Source organism: Triticum aestivum, chromosome 1D (assembly GCF_018294505.1).
Source record: "Triticum aestivum cultivar Chinese Spring chromosome 1D, IWGSC CS RefSeq v2.1, whole genome shotgun sequence".
NCBI lineage: Eukaryota > Viridiplantae > Streptophyta > Magnoliopsida > Poales > Poaceae > Triticum > Triticum aestivum.
The window spans coordinates 340923608-340940338 of record NC_057796.1 but is presented as its reverse complement, the minus strand read 5'-3'; the positions used below and the strand labels follow the sequence as shown (position 1 = coordinate 340940338).

The 16731-nt window shown below is 41.2% G+C and overlaps 1 protein-coding gene and 2 long non-coding RNA genes across 9 annotated transcripts; 2 read left to right on the top strand and 1 right to left on the bottom strand.

The window, feature by feature from the left end:
- The first annotated feature begins 693 nt into the window (after positions 1 to 693).
- On the top strand, positions 694 to 1501 carry LOC123169644 (uncharacterized). The gene is made up of 3 exons (XR_006484907.1): positions 694 to 819; positions 900 to 963; positions 1049 to 1501. It is a non-coding gene; the product is annotated as an uncharacterized lncRNA (long non-coding RNA).
- Positions 1502 to 6109: 4608 nt separating this feature from the next.
- On the bottom strand, positions 6110 to 8198 carry LOC123181908 (uncharacterized). 6 transcript variants are annotated; one of them, XR_006491946.1, is made up of 3 exons: positions 6847 to 8198; positions 6584 to 6729; positions 6110 to 6496 (listed from the first exon to the last, which is right to left on the bottom strand). XR_006491946.1 is itself a non-coding variant. In XM_044594316.1 (3 exons), exons 1-2 carry the CDS (start codon positions 7720 to 7722, stop codon positions 6591 to 6593), a joined length of 756 nt encoding a protein of 251 aa, XP_044450251.1. In that variant the 5' UTR covers positions 7723 to 8198; the 3' UTR covers positions 6110 to 6496; positions 6584 to 6590. The 6 variants fall into 6 exon arrangements, 3 of the variants coding, with proteins under 3 accessions (XP_044450251.1, XP_044450252.1, XP_044450250.1); XR_006491945.1 differs by having other exon boundaries at positions 6591 to 6729; XR_006491944.1 differs by having other exon boundaries at positions 6591 to 7026; positions 7106 to 8198.
- A 2287-nt stretch (positions 8199 to 10485) lies between these two features.
- On the top strand, positions 10486 to 11183 carry LOC123169634 (uncharacterized). 2 transcript variants are annotated; one of them, XR_006484906.1, is made up of 3 exons: positions 10486 to 10658; positions 10745 to 10780; positions 10858 to 11183. It is a non-coding gene; the product is annotated as an uncharacterized lncRNA (long non-coding RNA). The 2 variants fall into 2 exon arrangements; XR_006484905.1 differs by having other exon boundaries at positions 10745 to 11183.
- Positions 11184 to 16731: the final 5548 nt, after the last annotated feature.

Genomic DNA, 16731 nt, shown 5'->3' with positions numbered 1-16731 from the left:
ATGTCATGCTCGTTGTCGATGCTTGGTATGAACAAATCGATGAGAGGGTGAGATCTCGCGCTGTTAGCACTCACTTTGGCCTCAAGGTGCTCGATCAGCTCCTGATCCGTGGGATCAAACTTGACGCCAGCCGGCAGCATCGTCCAATCCTTCTTTGACTTGCATCGGTTAATTCCAGTTATATGGTACTCAATGTATGATCAATCGTCTGTTTTAAGTGAATGATGAAAGATTTCGATAGATAAGTGGTACTCCAAATCTGAAGTCCACAATACCCGAACACGCCGCCGGGATTCTTGTGTCACCTCACGCGCAGCGTGTTGTCACGTCAATTCAATGTGTGGACATGATGAATAATTTGACCGACGTATACTAGTACTCCTACTGTACTACTTACTAGTCGTATTTAGTGTCACATTTTAACCATAGGTTTAACTAACAAGTACGCACTTGAAGCCTAATTGATATATATATATATATAGATAGAGAGGGGGGATACATCCCACCACTATGGGGTAACTACCTTCATCTTTACTCCCGTCTGATCTCATCAAGAGGTGGGTGTTGATTTTCTTATGGGTTGCGGGTCTGAGGAAAACTAGTATTTTTGGTGCCCGATTCATTAGTTTACCGGCCTCTCTTCCGATATTCTTGGTCCTCCCGGTATCTTTTTGGTCTCTGCTGTATATATAATAGATCAGATAAGGATGTGCGTTCAAACAAATCAGATCTGGACGGAATCCCCTTTCTCTTTCTCTCTCCTCTCGCTCACGTCCCGATGCAATAACTGGATCGATGGTAGTACCAAAAGAGACCGAGGTACGCAATTACATGATTCTTTTCCATCCATGTGTCTTGCTAATTGATTTCTTCCTTCTGCTCTCTCTCTCTTGCTGCAGAAAACAACCGTATTTGGTTATACGCACCGCCGGTTGGATTGGAGGCATGCATGGACGTTTGGAGGTATTGACTGAGTAGATAAGCAAGATGCGTAGCTAATTGCTAACTGGTGTCTTGGTTTATGATACTTTTGTTTTGTAAACTGCAGTCTAGGTGTGTCAACTACACATTGTACGACAAAATGATCATGGTCGTCGGCATCAGAAGATGGAAGATGGAGATTTCCTCGGCAACAACCAAGTACGGCGGCGCACGGCGAACTTGTGACTGCACCGGCATGAGAATTACATATGAAGGATGGGGTTCCTGCTTCAGTGCGGCGGGACGACGAGGTTTTACGCGGCCACACGGCGATGACAGCTGGAACCATGTTACTCGCACAACTCCAGAGATGAATACATGATCATGCATGTCTGGCGGACGCCCATGATGCATGTCTGGCATCACGTTTGCATGCATCATGTACGCACTACATCGGGTACTTCATACCAGATGAATCAATTAATAGTATATAAATAAAGTTGCTCTTTTTTTTAAACAAAGTATGTAATATTTCATAGCTTTTTTTAGAACGGATTGGCACACTGTCGCCAACCTATACATAGCTCAAGTTTGTAAGGCATGTCGTCAATTTATTTTGTTCTCGCAACCGACCATGGGTGTATATACGCCTTTTTATGATATACTCCATAACTTACATTATATACTAGATTTTTGAAACACTGTATACTTCATTAAAAGGAAAATACTCCATACTTTCTTACCAAAATACAACATATACAACATACTACATACTTTCTTAAAAGGAAAACATTATATACTTCTTATAAGAAAACAACATACTACATACTCCATACTTTCTTAAAAAGGAAATACTTCATACTTTCCTCGCAGAATACAACATACTACACTCCATACTTTCTTAAATGGAGAATACTACATACTTTGTTAACAGAATACAACATACTACATACACATTATATTCTTATAAAATTACTCCATTCTGTATACCGCTCCTTTGAGTGTGCACAAAGTAAGAATTGACCATATCACCATATAATTCATCCTTGCTGGTGCATATATTATCATAGGGTATGTCTAGGGCATATCTAGATGTGCTCTAGTTATTGCACATCTAAGTGAGTGAATCAAACATAAAGAGGAAAAGAAAAAAGAAAAAGAAAATATCCACACGAATCTTGACGTAAGATCAATGACATAGGACTTAGATGTGCCATTGGCACATCTAGATGTGCTTTAGCAAAACTGATGATCATACTCTCTTTTATGACGTACTCCATACTATATTGCTGCTACAAATACAGTCCACTATATATACACTTTACTCTTATTTTTAAACATACATACTATTCAAATAAAAAATGCAGCCATATTCCAAGAAAGTATGCCACCAGCAAAACTATATAGTATTTTCCTTTTAAGAAAGTATGTAGTATGTAGTATAAGCCTTGGTACAGTAGAATTTTAGAATTATATAAGCCTTGGTACATGCCGCATGGGATTTTTGGAAGAGCATGCCCGTTAGTACAATTCTTCCACTCAGCTTGATGCATGCATGCACGTAGTTAGCTAGCCCAACATACTATACTATGTGTCATACTATACTATACTACATACAATCATTTTTGTATAAAGTTCACACTCCATACTACCTACTTCTAACAAAAACTACGATCCATGTATAAAGTTTACATACACTATACTATTCTGGCTACATTTTCTTTCTCTGGGAATAATAGGGGTCACGTCCGCACATGCTTATCCAATAAACTATTTGATCCATGTATGAGGCCCAGATTTGAGGAAGTAGTTGAACAACTTGCCGGATTATTTAATAACAAAACTAAATTAGTTGGTCCTATTGGACTTCCATAGAACCCGTTAACCGGATCCATCAATCTAGTTGGCTTGGTGCTACGTGCAACGGTGTGGACACGTGGAGGGCAGCTGGCTAGGTGGTAACTACCACTGCTTGTAGATAAAATTTGTCATATATATATATATATATATATATATATATATATATATATATATACATACACACATAAACACTATTCTGATCACGGGATCAAAATAATATTCTGATCACACCTGAACTGCCTGAGTAACACGCCTGAACTTCCCTCTGTACGAACACGACCTTCGGGCTATCTTCGCAACAGTGGCTTCCCCCGCAAATTATTCTTGTTAGTCGTGTTCTATATGATGTTAGTGTAATTTAGAAACGTTTTTTAGCAACTAAATACCGGTTTTAAATACGAATCTCGCTCGTTGGAAGATTTTGCTCTCGGGTTGTGATGAAATTGCGTTTTTTGCAATTTTACTGTCTGAGTTGTTCGACCTGAACTTCTCTAGTGCTAGGTTGAACTTCCGCCAACATTGCCCAAATGGGGCTTGTAATATACCGTTCGAAAGTTATGGACACCAGTATCATGACCCAAGTTAAATTTTTGGCAAAATGTAAGCGGTTTAAGAGCAGTTTTGAAAACCGTTTTTTCTTCATACAAAAAACGTGAATCGTATTTTCGATTGCATTTCTAAACCGTTTATCGAAATGAGGCAAATAATACGGCGTCGGAAATCTGCTGCAAAACCGCTCCTTCCACATGTTGAAAGTTTTCTCTAATTCCCTACGGTTAAAGACTAATTTGCAAAATCGTAAAATTTTGCAAACCGAACAGCCGAGTTCATATTTTCGATGTCAATTCTAAACGGCTAATCTAATTGAGGCAAATTATATGGCGTTGGAAAGCTTATAAAAATGCGCTACTTTTTCATGTAGAAAGTTTTTTCTAATTTTGAACAGTAAGAGTAATTTAGAAAACGGTACAAGTTCCACCGAGTTTGTATTTTCGATCTATTGTTTTAACCGTATATCTGTATGCAGCAAATGATATGGCGTTGGAAAGATTGAGGAAATGCGAAACTTTTTTGTATATATTGTTTCTCCCAATTCCTTACTATTTTAAGTCAATTTTGAAATGGCTAAAAATGTATTTTTGCCATAATTTGTACAAACTTTATCGGAATGGGGCAAATAATATACCGTTGAAAAGCTAAGGAAAATGCTAACCTTTTTCATGTTGATGGTTTTCTCAGATTCCTAACCGTTTTCAAGTAATTTCGAAAACGGCGAGATCATTCATTCTGCCATTATCACGAAACAGATTCTTCGAAAATGCACAGCTTGAAGAACCTGAACCTTTCTCGGCATGTCTACTTGAACTTCACTCTGTTTTTTCACGTGCTTTTTTTTGCCCGTAGCTCTCCGTCCACTCACCGGAGCACTCACCAGAATTGAGCAAGTAATATACCGGTGGAAAACTGATGTAAACACGCAACTTTCTCGTGTTGATCATTTTTTCATACTCGCGACAATTTTAAAAGTTTTTCATCTGAAATTCATTCACTTTAGTAGTCGAACTTCCTGCTGTTTTCACGTTGAACTTCTGTGACATATTTTCGTTTGTAATTTTCTCATCTATTCGTCCGTGTTACACAAATGATATTCTTTTTGTACAAACCTCTCTTACAATATTTTTTTTAACTTTCTCCGACGGAGGACTTAAACTTATAATAACAAAACTTTTAGACTTTGCTTTTTTATTATTTTTTTAATACAAAATGCACGCCGTGTAGTACGTGAACTTCTGGCAGTTATCAATCTGAACTTCTTTCGGTTACGTGAAAATATCTGACTTTTTTTTATGAATTTTTAATGTGATTTTCTTAATCCCTTTTTCTGAATTTTGAAGCGCTTTATTTTTCAAAGTTGAACTTCTTGTTATTTTATTTTTGAACTTCTTGTTTCCATTCTTTAATAACGAGGAAAATCTGAGTTTTCTATAATCATCGAACTTCTCCATCTTTTTAATATGGACTTCCTCATTTTATTTCTTAATCTTTTTTATGAAATTTTGAAGCTCTCCATTTTTAAAAGTTGAACTTCTTGTTATTTAATTTTTGAACTTCTTGTTTCCATTCCTTAATAACGAGGAAAATCTGAGTTTTCTATAATCATCGAACTTCTCCATCTTTTTAATATGGACTTCCTGCTTTTATTTCTTAATCTTTTTTATGAAATTCGAAGCGCTCTATTTTTAAAAGTTGAACTTTTTGTTATTTAATTTTTGAACTTCTTGTTTCCATTCTTTAATAACGAGGAAAATCGAAGTTTTCTATAATCATCGAACTTCTCCATCTTTTTAATATGGACTTCCTGGTTTTATTTCTTTTAGTAACGGAAAAATCCTACTTTTTAATAGACATCGAGCAGCTCTGTTTCTAAATTTGAACTTCTAGTTTTATTTTAACAAAGAAAAACTTTTTTATAAAATTGTTTGAGATGCTTTTTTTGGTGACCTTCTTTGGGTTTGTAACAAGACTTGGTGCGATGCGACACTATACGACATAATAGTCTTCTGGGTGGCGGGGATGGCGGCGCGCCCGGAGGAGGCGGGGCTGACGGCGCGCCTGGAAGGAGGCGGCGGCGGGAAGGTGCACCGTAGCAGGGTGGGCGGCGGCCAAAGGTCGAAGTGGGGAAGGGTGGGCGATGGGGATAAGGGGGGTCGGGGCGCTTTGGGCTTTTTCTTTGTTTTATTCTTATGTACGGGAAAAATCCAAGTTGTGTAATTATTTTCGAATTGCTCTGCTTTTTAAAATGAATTTCTTGATTTTATTCTTTATTAACGAGGAAAATCTAAGTTTTTTATATAAATTGAACTACTTCATTTTAAATTTTGAACTTCATTGTTTTATTCTTTAGTATTGAAGAAAATCCCTTTTGCACTTCTTGGTTTTATTCTTTAGTAACGAGCAAAAATATGCGTTTCTTATAAACATTAAATTGCTCTATCTTTTAATTTGGACTTCTTGTTTTATTTTCCATTAATGGGAAAAATCCAAGTTTTATAATAAATGAAAAACATTGAACCACTCCCTTATTTTAATTTGGCCTTCTAGGTTTTTGGCGGCAATTGGCAAACCAACACAAAACCCCTATCCGGTGCAGACCAAATTGTTGGGAGTTTTTTGTTAGTTTTGTAAAATTACCATCAACCATGCTAGAGCAGGTAAAACACCCAAAGCGAAAGCCACCGTCGCTAGGTGACTTGTGCCCACAACCATGTTGGTGGAAGTATGCTAAAATGTTGGATGGACTGTGATGATACTTGGCTGGAGCCTTTGGTTGTTTCATATGCCCAAGTTATAATTTCGTTGTTGGTTCATCAGTTTGTTTGTGCAACAAATTTACAGCATGGCATTAATTAGTCTTAAATTGCTCTGCTCAACTCGATCAGAAAATTAACAGACTACTGTATCAGACACCGCCGTGGGCAAGCCAAGTTAATGCGCCTTCAGCTCATAACCCTGCTAGACACAAGCAAAATGACTAGATGAGAAAGTTTATCCTCTCTTATGCCTGAAAAATCATACTGTATGTGTAAGTTAACTATCTTTTCCCATGTGTCTTCTTTTTTCTCTAGCTTCACAAAGTTAGAGCGGCCACCGGTATTGATGGAGGAAAAAAACTCTTTGTAGAAGAGAAGAAACCAAACTGTTCACTGATTGCCATCTGCAGTCACAAAAGCATTCGCTATAAATACCAGGATGCCAGTACTATATAGCATTATTAAGATACAGAAATATATGAAGTTTGTACCTACTACCTAATCGACAACTTGAGCCTTTTGTGTGCTGCTATTCTCAACAGGAGCGGGATCTGCCCGAGCAGAAATGGCCACAACAGGAGTTGTCACCTGCAGGTTTTCACCTGATGATTGCATGGCATTATTTAACGGCATGACACTGCAATTGCAAAAAAAAGATTGGATAAATTAAGGCATGTCATTTTAGGAAAATGAATGAAAGTTTGCTTTGCATAGTTTCTCTAACAAAATCATTTTCCTCATTTCTGGTACCTACCTTTTGTAACGCGGGTTCAATTTCCAGTAAACGTACACACCCATCCAAGAAACAAAGCAGTATACCTCAATTCTGTGTAGCTCAAGTTCCACAAATAACCAGCCCTGTATTTCTTGTGCAAGTTACCTAGAAATCACTAGATCCTAGATCCCATGTCTTCTTTTCTTTATAATCTCTGAACTTCAGATTAATAACTTTTCATTCATATACTGATAAGCTGTACAAGCTTAAGATAGTACCTTCAGAGAAGCATACATACCAGCAGAGAAGCAGCCATAGTTGGACGAGCTCACGACGCTCTTCTAAACAGAGTAGAGGCGAGTAGCTCATGGAGCTGGCCGCGTACAGCGGAAGGAAGCAAATGGAGTCGACGATGGCGGGGGGCATAGTTGAACGGCCTGAGGTGGCATAGTTGAACGGCCGAGGCGCTGCGGCGCCGGCTGTAGGTGGTGGACCGTTGTGGCAGTAGGTCATAGTGGCGTGGGTGGCGAGCTTTAGGTCGACACCTCCTCCAGCTGCAAGTCGACGCTCCCTGCAGCTGCAGGTCGATGCCACTTGTAGCTGCAGATAGTGCCCAATCCCCATCAACGGGGCTGCTACCAGCCCCCTCTGTGCGGACATGGGTTGGTGGCTCCGATCCAGATGACCGGCCGCGGCAGCGTCCAGTGCCATCTCTGGCTCAATAGACCGTGGGCTTTTGGCGGCGAGCTTGTGTGACCTTGGAGGAGTTGACCTGCTACTGTTGAACGATGTGGACTGCAGCGGCTGCCATGTTTTGTTGATGCATATGCGAGGAGGAGGTGAGCAGCAGGACGGGCCGGGGGCATTGGTCGGGAGGTGGAGGAGCAGCGTGGATCCGCTAGTCCGACGCCGCATCGGGCGGTGGTCAATGACCTGATCAACTGCAGGAGATGTCCGACGTTGTAGCTACTGCCAAAGGTGGGGGAGACCAAAACAGCGTCCGGAGGTAGGGGACGGGCAGCTCCAGCGCGGAGGAAGGCCGGCGGCGGCCATCACAGCAAGGGCGGAGCAGGAGGTCTTTGGCCGCGGCAAGGGATCGGGACGCCGCCGTCCCCAGTGGATCCCTGCGGGGGAGTTCGCCGCCGCGTGGTGGCGACGGATCCCGGAAGGAAGCAGGGTTCGTGGAGGAACAAGCGGTGGGGCAAGGGATCTCCACCATGGAGAGTGTCCTGAAGGTGGCGCGCGGCCTCGGATGTACGCCGGGGACATGGGTTTCGCCGGAGTTGGGCTGGGCGGCGGGGCTGTTGGTGGCCGGGGCCCGGCGGCAGCGCGGTTGCTGGCGCGGGGCAGGAGGGAGGCAGTGGCCAGATGGGATCGGGGAAGGTGGGCTCGTGGGGAGTGGGGTGGGGTGGTTTTTTTTTAGTAATATCATCGGAAGTCATACAATTTGCGCTGGATGTTCAGTTTGATACTAGAATTTTAAAAATACGGAATTATGGTCATCTAACTTGTCATTCAGTGCAGATACGGTGCTTTCTGCTGTATCCACCCGTACACTCTGCATGCCTGGTGATAGTGGCCCATGTGTCAGTTGTTAGGAGTAGATTTTTTTAGATAATTCCATGGACTTTTTTACGTATGCAAAATAAAAGTTGAAGCAGGACCTACCTGTCAGTGAACAGTATCTTAGAAAAATGAAATATGTAACTGGAAGGTCAGGGCACGAGCAATCGACCTCCTGAAGGACCGCACACCTTGTGAACTACCGCGCCAAACACCTTTCATGCTTCGTCTGGATAACTGATTATTATTTCTGATTATTATTTCTTTTCTCAAATACATGCGCCCGTCAGCTGAAACGGGCTATGATCAGTGCAGCCCATTTTACACCTTTGTTTTCTTATAAATTATTACATAGTGTGTAAATTATGATCTCGGTAAAAAAATAACATTTAATTATTCGTACGTTACATATATTGTCAATACAAACGAAATAACTTACTTTTAAAATTGTATATGTATTATTTTAAAAACATTTTATACATTTCAAATAATATTTATGAATTACAAAAATGTTTGTCCAATTTAAAATAACAAAAGTATTTGTAAACATTTAATAAAGTATTTTTAAAATAATTTATATATTTCAACTACTATTTCTTTAATAAACATTTTAAACATTTGCATTAACTTAACATTTTTATATAATACACTGGTTTAAATTTAAATGTCTTATTTACTAATAACCATTTGTATGTATAATATTTTTAACATACAAATATTTGAACATAATTTTATTACCCCCTCCGATCCGAATTAATTGACGCAACCTATATACAATATTGTATAGAGGTTGCGTAAGTAATTTGGACAGGAGGTATAGAGGTTGCGTCAATTAATTCTAATCCGACGGAGTACATATGTGTTGCATATACCTTAAATATTTTTATCACTTTCTTCGTACTAAATATTTTATTGTATACACAGGCTTATATTTAAATCTTTTTATTTACTAATCATCATTTGTATGTATAATATTTTTAACACAGTAATATTTGAACATAATTTTAGTACCCTTTTTTAGGGGTACATAATTTTAGCATCTACGTTTTGCAGATATCTTAAAACATGCAAAATGGTGTGCATTACCCATTTAAGGACCGCACACGTTCTGGTCAATTGATATTGCTATCCATATTAGCTACTACATCCTCAAGGGTGTAGTAGTATAGCTACTCGTCATGTTTTAGTTGGTCATCGGTTCGAGACCTGCGAACATCCTTATTTTTGTTAATTTTCTCATTTATGAGCAGTACAGTGATAGGCGTATTTCATAAATAAAATAGATGCAAGGAGGTTTAATACAAAAATAAAAAACATGATGGTGTTTTGTGCAAAAATGCATCACACGGAGTGCCATTACTCACTAGCAGGTGGGGCTGTACACTCAGACGGTGTTGTGACCGTATTTGCACGCTTGAGTCAAGTTAGATGACCAAAAATCCGTATTTTTAAAGTTCTAGCACTAAACTGAACATTCAGCGCAAGTTCTGTGACTCATAATGATATTACCTCCTTCTTTTTCTTTGTACCGGTCAGGAATCTCAGGAACACCTCGGTCGCTCCCTATATAGGCCTGATGTGATCCAAATAGTTATTTTGATCCCAAGATCAGAATAGTGGTACCCTATATATATAGTAATACTATTCATCACGCAGGTTGCAGAATAAGTTATTCTTCGTCCGAGGTAATCTTACGATCGCTTCATAAATAAATTACATTTGGAATACAAATAGTTACATTTATATTGATTCACTACGTAAAATTTGGTATAAAAAACAAAATCAAAAAGGTTATAAGACCAGAAATATCGCATTTTATGTATGTTTTTACGTTCGTAACTTTACGTAACATAAAATATTTTTTACGGCAAGTATATATTTTCTTACGCTTTCTTTTTACGTATGAAATAAGACAAAATTTACGAAACATAAAAATACGGTGCATTGATGTCAAAATAGAGAGGGGTGAAGAATAACTATTAATTAATGACATGCAATATTACGGAAGGGATAACGTGCATTTGGAAAAGTAGTTCCGAGATACTAGGGATAACCACACGTACTGTTGCACGTTGTTGCCAGCATATTAGACTATTAGGCTTTTTACCCTTTTATTCGCATGACCATCTCATCCTTGCGTTCATATCATTGCCAGGCGGCGGCGACACGATTACGGCGACGATGAGAGGGCGATATGCGGCTTCCTCCTGATCCGGGACGTGCCTACGCACCGACGCGATGAGCCGCCGTCGCCTACGCAAGCTACAGGCGCGTTATTGATCGGCCAGGTTACATACGACGCTATCTTGGACTCTCGTCTGTGTAAATTTGATGCATACATACCCACGTTTAATTTGTGGTTCTTGGTACACAGGATGGATTGATTAGTGAAATCACGGAACGTGTCAAGGTACAAATAGATCTTGCTCTAATCTTATACTCCATAACTGTACTCCAATTTCTCTTTATGTGCGCATCGATTTCTAGTACGGTGCAGCTGGGCAGGACAGAGCCGCCGGCCGGCGGCCGCGCGCGGCCGAGCGGCTATGGTGAAGCGAGTTCTATGTACAAGAAGGCAGACTATCTTTCCCTTAACGCTGCGGCTATGCCTACACGTTGCAACAACCCTCCAAGGAAGATCTGGCTGCGTAGGATCGATTAATCATGGAGGACGCGTGCATATACAAGAAGCTGGATTTTTTGTGTGGATAAGAAGCTAGAATTAAACGATGCTCTTTTGTGATACACATACACAAGTTAAATCTTGTTATTTTTTTGGAGTGGACAAATACTACTGTTTGAAATGAATTGTACTTTGTAATTTATTAGTTAATCGTATTCTTTTTACTGACATATATACTGCTTTTTATAGTAGTATATACTTGGTGAAAAGTGTGGTATATACTCTATGGCAATAAAATAATACTCCAGTATACTCCTATACGTCCAGGAAGTGGTATATACTTAATTTGATGTAAAAGTTGTAGTGTACTCCTTTTCTAATTAAGCTATATACTCACGAGTTCTGGCGTAAAAACTGTAATATACACCTTGGATCTAAAAGTTGTCACAAAGTATCATATATACCCTCTCATAAATAAGCAAGTGTATATACCCTCACAACAAAATGTAGCATGTAGTCTCCCGCAAAATAAAAATGAAAAGAACAGTATATACCCTGTTAACAAAACGTTATATATATATACCGCACTAGCACTTCCGTCACAAAAAAGGCACCGGTATATAGTCACAAAGAAAAACGTAGATTATTATATGAGACGGTAGACGAAAGGTTTTTCTTTTTCAGGGAGTAGACGGAAGGTACGTACTCTTATTATATTCACTAACCACATGCACGCACTAGCACTTCCGTCATTGTGATATATGTATACTTAGCCAAGAAAATTAGTTTACAATCCGTTGAATAAAAACTTAGTATATACTACTTCAAAGCAAAGACAGTATATACTCAAGAAAATAAGGTATATACTTTGTCAGAAAAATGAGACTATAGGTACATACTCCATAGACAACGTAAATAGAACGTGAGAAAAATGAGACTATAGGTACATACTCAAGAAAAATTGCCACATTTAATGTCGTTCATATACCACCCCAAATGTTATAATTATCCTTCCTAAACTAACCACTCTGTTCAGTCATACCTTGTATATTGTAATCGTGATAAACTACAATTGCATCAACCGCAAGTAGCTAGCTTTGTAACAAAAATTCCTATTTCCTAGGAGATCAGGCTAACCGCTCCTCCCTTCACGTGAGTGGACCCACCTTGTTAAGTTTTTTCTATTTTGTGTTAGTTACTACTAGGGAGTATGTACTCTTGGGAGTACAAAAGAGGAGTCCTATATATGGAGTCAACACGACATCTCCATCATCATTATCAGTAGATCCTACGCAGGTGAGTTAGGATGCACTTGATCCCAGAAAGGCATCTATCCTTCAAACGAGAGGAGTGCTTCAAACTAACAACAATACATAATATCCAACAAAAGAGGGTCGTGCTACAGCAGCAGAATACATGGCTCAGTCTAGATATCAGTACGAATCAAGTTGTGCATATTTGCTGTTGGCATGAACCACATCGTCACATGTTGGGTTTGCAAAAGCCATCCATCGCATGGAAGCCTGATGCCTTTCACACACTGAAGATTATCTGGCAACAAGCTGTGTCGACGAATCTCTGGATATGGTGATTCATGAAACCCATGGTATGATGCGTAAATACAGTTCCCCCTAGCGAATGGAAGTTGCATAGCACGATAATCATCGCCGGTGATATGATCGATGATTGGTTGGATGATCGGATAATTGAGCCCGAGGAACATGGAGTGGTTGCCGAGGCTGTAAACCCGCCTCCAGTTGAATACGCCTGGCTCAACGGAGCTAGGATCTTTCTCGAACACGAAGCAGCCATAGCCATCAATGTCACGAACGCCCTAGGCATTGTAATGCATGTGGTTTGATGTAATGGTTTGGTCAATTTGGTACGTGCGAATGAGCATCAAATGACCGCCGTCAGCTGAGCGAGCGATAAACTACCACCCATCGGCTGGTATGATTCCAGGTCCTGGAATCATGAAGGCCAGCGCATTTGCGTCTGCTGCAACAATTCAAATTGGAGACCAAAAGGACAAAAAATAAACAATCATGTTCAGAGTATGTGTGGAATTAAGATTATTATAACAGTGACACATATCATAGACAGAGAATTGCAATGCCGTGGTCATAATCATACCCCAAGTTAAAAAATAAGCCAATGGCTTTCATATTCTAGCAATATGTCATGGTTCAAACATCATGTAACAATAAGAGGAAAACAGCTATGACATGGCCTACTCATATTCTACCATAGCACTTACTATTGTTCTCATATCAACTCTAAGCAATAACATGGGTTGTTATAAAAATCTCGGAAATGAGAGTAACATATAGCAATCATGAGGTTATGCTCATAATATCTATTCTAACAATCATTAGATGCCAATTGTTCTCATATCAACTCTAACAATAACATGTGTGGTCATAAAAACCTAGGAAATGAGAGAAACATATAGCAATGATGTGGTTATAGACATACTATCTATTCTAAATTTGTAACAATGAACAGCCAGTCGTATTCATAAGGTAAAGATGAGATGAGATAGAACAATTACACGATGATAGGTTCCACCAGTATAGGCAGCCAATATGTGCGTTGACCACGTAAACCATGCCATCATGCACTATAGCATCAGACAGAAATGTTGCCTCAACAGGATTGACGATGAGCCATAACCATGTATGGCGACCGGATTCCAGATAGACTAATCCCATGTTGAACAAGGCAATGAGCTTGTAATCCATGTAGTCTTCTGATGGTGTGGGCTCTTCGCAGATTACAACTTTCAGCAAACAGAGGTCGAGCCAAAAGCCCGACGCATCTCGTGCGTAGTAGGCAGGAGTGTCTGGCGGGCCGCGAGGCTCGATGTCGGCGATATCCAACGATGGAAGGGTGATCTCTAGCTGGGTATAGATATCCACGAGACGCCACGGACTACCGGATTGGTGGATGAGGACGATCCATTTGGCCTTCATGCCTGCCCAGTAGTGGTCGCGCATGAAGGACAGGTGGACGGGTAGTGGTAGCATGTCGAGGGGCACCACGACAACCTCCGTAGGATCGTCAAGTCGGTGTCTCGGCCACCTGCGAGGATCGGGCATCAGCAAGCAAGGTGTCTTGAAAAGAGCCGGCCGATTGCATACGAGTAGACGGTACAAAGACACCAAGCATGCGGCCAGACGGACGGTGCTGAGTAGGTCCAGACGATTACAAATATGCTCCAAGAGAACATCAGGGAGGGAATTCCAATCGCGGATCTGCGTGTCCGTCGGTTCTGCCATAGGTTTTTTTAGGGCGTTGAGTGATTGGGGTTTTCGGTGCCTGCGAGCCAGCGGGGAAGTGGATTCGGGCAGGCGAGCGAAGAAGATGGCGTGTGTGTGGCCAAGCAGTGAGCGGGGGGATATGGTATGCGTGAGCTACCAAGGAAGATGGTGCGGGCAGGCGAGCAGTGAGCGGGGGGAAATGGTGTGCGGCCGACGATGGGGAAGAGAGGAGGAAGAAGAGTGAAAGATGGGGAAGAAAGTGCATTAAATCTCAATTCTACTAGTACTACTACCAGGATATACCGTCCTTTAGAGTGTAAATAGTTACGCCGATGACATGTGGGTCTACCTCAAGAGGGCCCATATGTCAGTTAATGGAGGAGAGAGGTGCGTAGGCGTATTTGCGGAAGCGTGCTCTACTGGAAAACATGATGGCAGTACTGGGTAAGGCTAATTTAGTAACACCAACACGCTGGTTCAGCTTATTAATTAAGTGTCCCATCTGCTGCAGTGTGTATTGTCACTTCACTATGAAGACTAGTTGAATAGTTCTCTCTGACCGAGATGGGGAATAATGGACCGCGAAGACTTCATATCTACAGTATCCCTATGCCTCTATGCTCACCTCACTCATTTTGCTCCGTACATAGTCACTTGTTGAAATCTCTAGAAAGACAAATACTCCGTATTTGGGAACAGAGGGAGGCTTTTACTCCATATTTGGGAACAGGGGGAGTATCACCGTATGGAGGCAACAGAGGAAGCTTGAAATATGAACATGTCAATGGGAGGGAGTAAAAGCCTCATGCATGTATGCATGCATGCAACATGCAACACTCACACGTACACATGGACGCACGCAACACTCACGCACCCATGCGGCACACAGCACACGACGCAACACACACGCTCACACTCAAGTGCTCAACCTACTCCCTACGTCCGTGAAAGACTGTACATTTAGAGATTTACACATTGACCAGGGCATAATTAACGCCCAAAAATAGCAGACTTATGTGTGCATGCGACCATTGAGAGAAGAAGATTAAATGAAGGTTGTTGCATGCTGTAATTAAGGATAGACACGTAGCCTATAGCTAGAGCACAAGTTGGTGCATTAGTCAATCAATATCAATTTAGATTAAAGGCTAAATGCATTGGAAGTGTAGATGTACACTCTTTGTTTTTTAGCCGATGTACACTCTTTGTTGGAAGACCGAGGGAGTACACGTGCATGCACTCACATACACAGCCAGGGTGGTTCACGCGCAAGGGTTGGACTCCTGTCGCGCCTGTGTAAAGTTTTGTTTAACTGATTTCTTTGCTCCGCCAACTGATAGGTGGGACCCAGAAACAAGGTGACAATTTAACCAGTCAACAAAGTGCCACGTTGAGTATGTGGCCGGTCAGTAGGGTGCAATACGGTGCTCTACGATGAGCTAGTGATCGTATAATCACCGCAAAACTATATATAGTGACCGTAAAGAGCGTATTGTTACATACGTTGACCGCCAGTGTATTTTTCTCGTTTCAAATTAAGCCATATTAACCGGAAACGACGCAGTATGGACTAGTACTAGTACTGCTTTGATGTGTCCCGTCAACTCACCGAACGAGGAGAAGCTTGCTTACTACACCTCTCCCTCGCCCACACGCGCGGTGGCTCGCAGAACGAGGAGAGGGTTTTGACTACAACGCTCTCTCCCTCACCCTCGCCTTCGCGGTGGACGTGCAGCAGTTCAATCGGTGTCAGATTGCCAGAAGCATATTGTACTGTAGTATCATCATTGTTGGACCTTGGCAAAGAGCCAAGCGCAAGGTTTTATAGGAGTTGTCGTCCTAGTAGGAGTATACTACAACTATAGCGAACGATGCTACTGTATGATGCCGCCACGTCACCTATAGCTAAAGCTGTGCCACCTTTTTTCTCAAAGAGCGTGTTGGAGCCCGTGCAACAACCACACAAGTTGCACGTACACATAACACATTTACTAGTAATAAATTCTAAAGGACAAATGCCAGTATGCCACACAAGTTCATCTCCAATTCATGTGATAAATTTGTGCACGACTAGTCTACATATATTCACAGCGCTACCGTTCACAATTTACCATACTCCACTTACACGTTATAGATGGGCTACATGTCCTCCTCCAGGTTCCAGTCCCAGTTGTTCTTCATGGATGGCATGATCCATAGCGGTGGGCAATGGGAATCATTGTCGTAGCTTTCTAGTCCGGTTCCACACGATGGAGACTCATCCAAGATGAAGCGGCATAAATCACGGATAGCGTGTCCCAGCATGTCGTTCATCCGGCGGTGCGCACTGAAGACACAACCATGCTTCATGAACGCCAGGCCTTCGGTGTCGTGCACGGAAGGTGGCATCCGCTTCACAATGGGGTAGCTGTCCCCAATGAAAAGCGAGTACTCTCCAGGAGTGTTCCTTGGCACCCACATAGCATCACGGGGGTCGAA

What these genes read in the sequence shown, in the direction of transcription:
- LOC123181908 (XM_044594316.1), bottom strand. Translation starts at nt 7,722, where the DNA reads ATGCGGCGTCGGACTAGCGGATCCACGCTGCTCCTCCACCTCCCGACC. An exon ending in CTATGGCTGCTTCTCTGCTG is followed by an intron (nt 6,730 to 7,105) that starts GTATGTATGCTT and finishes TTGCAATTGCAG; the next exon opens with TGTCATGCCGTTAAATAATG.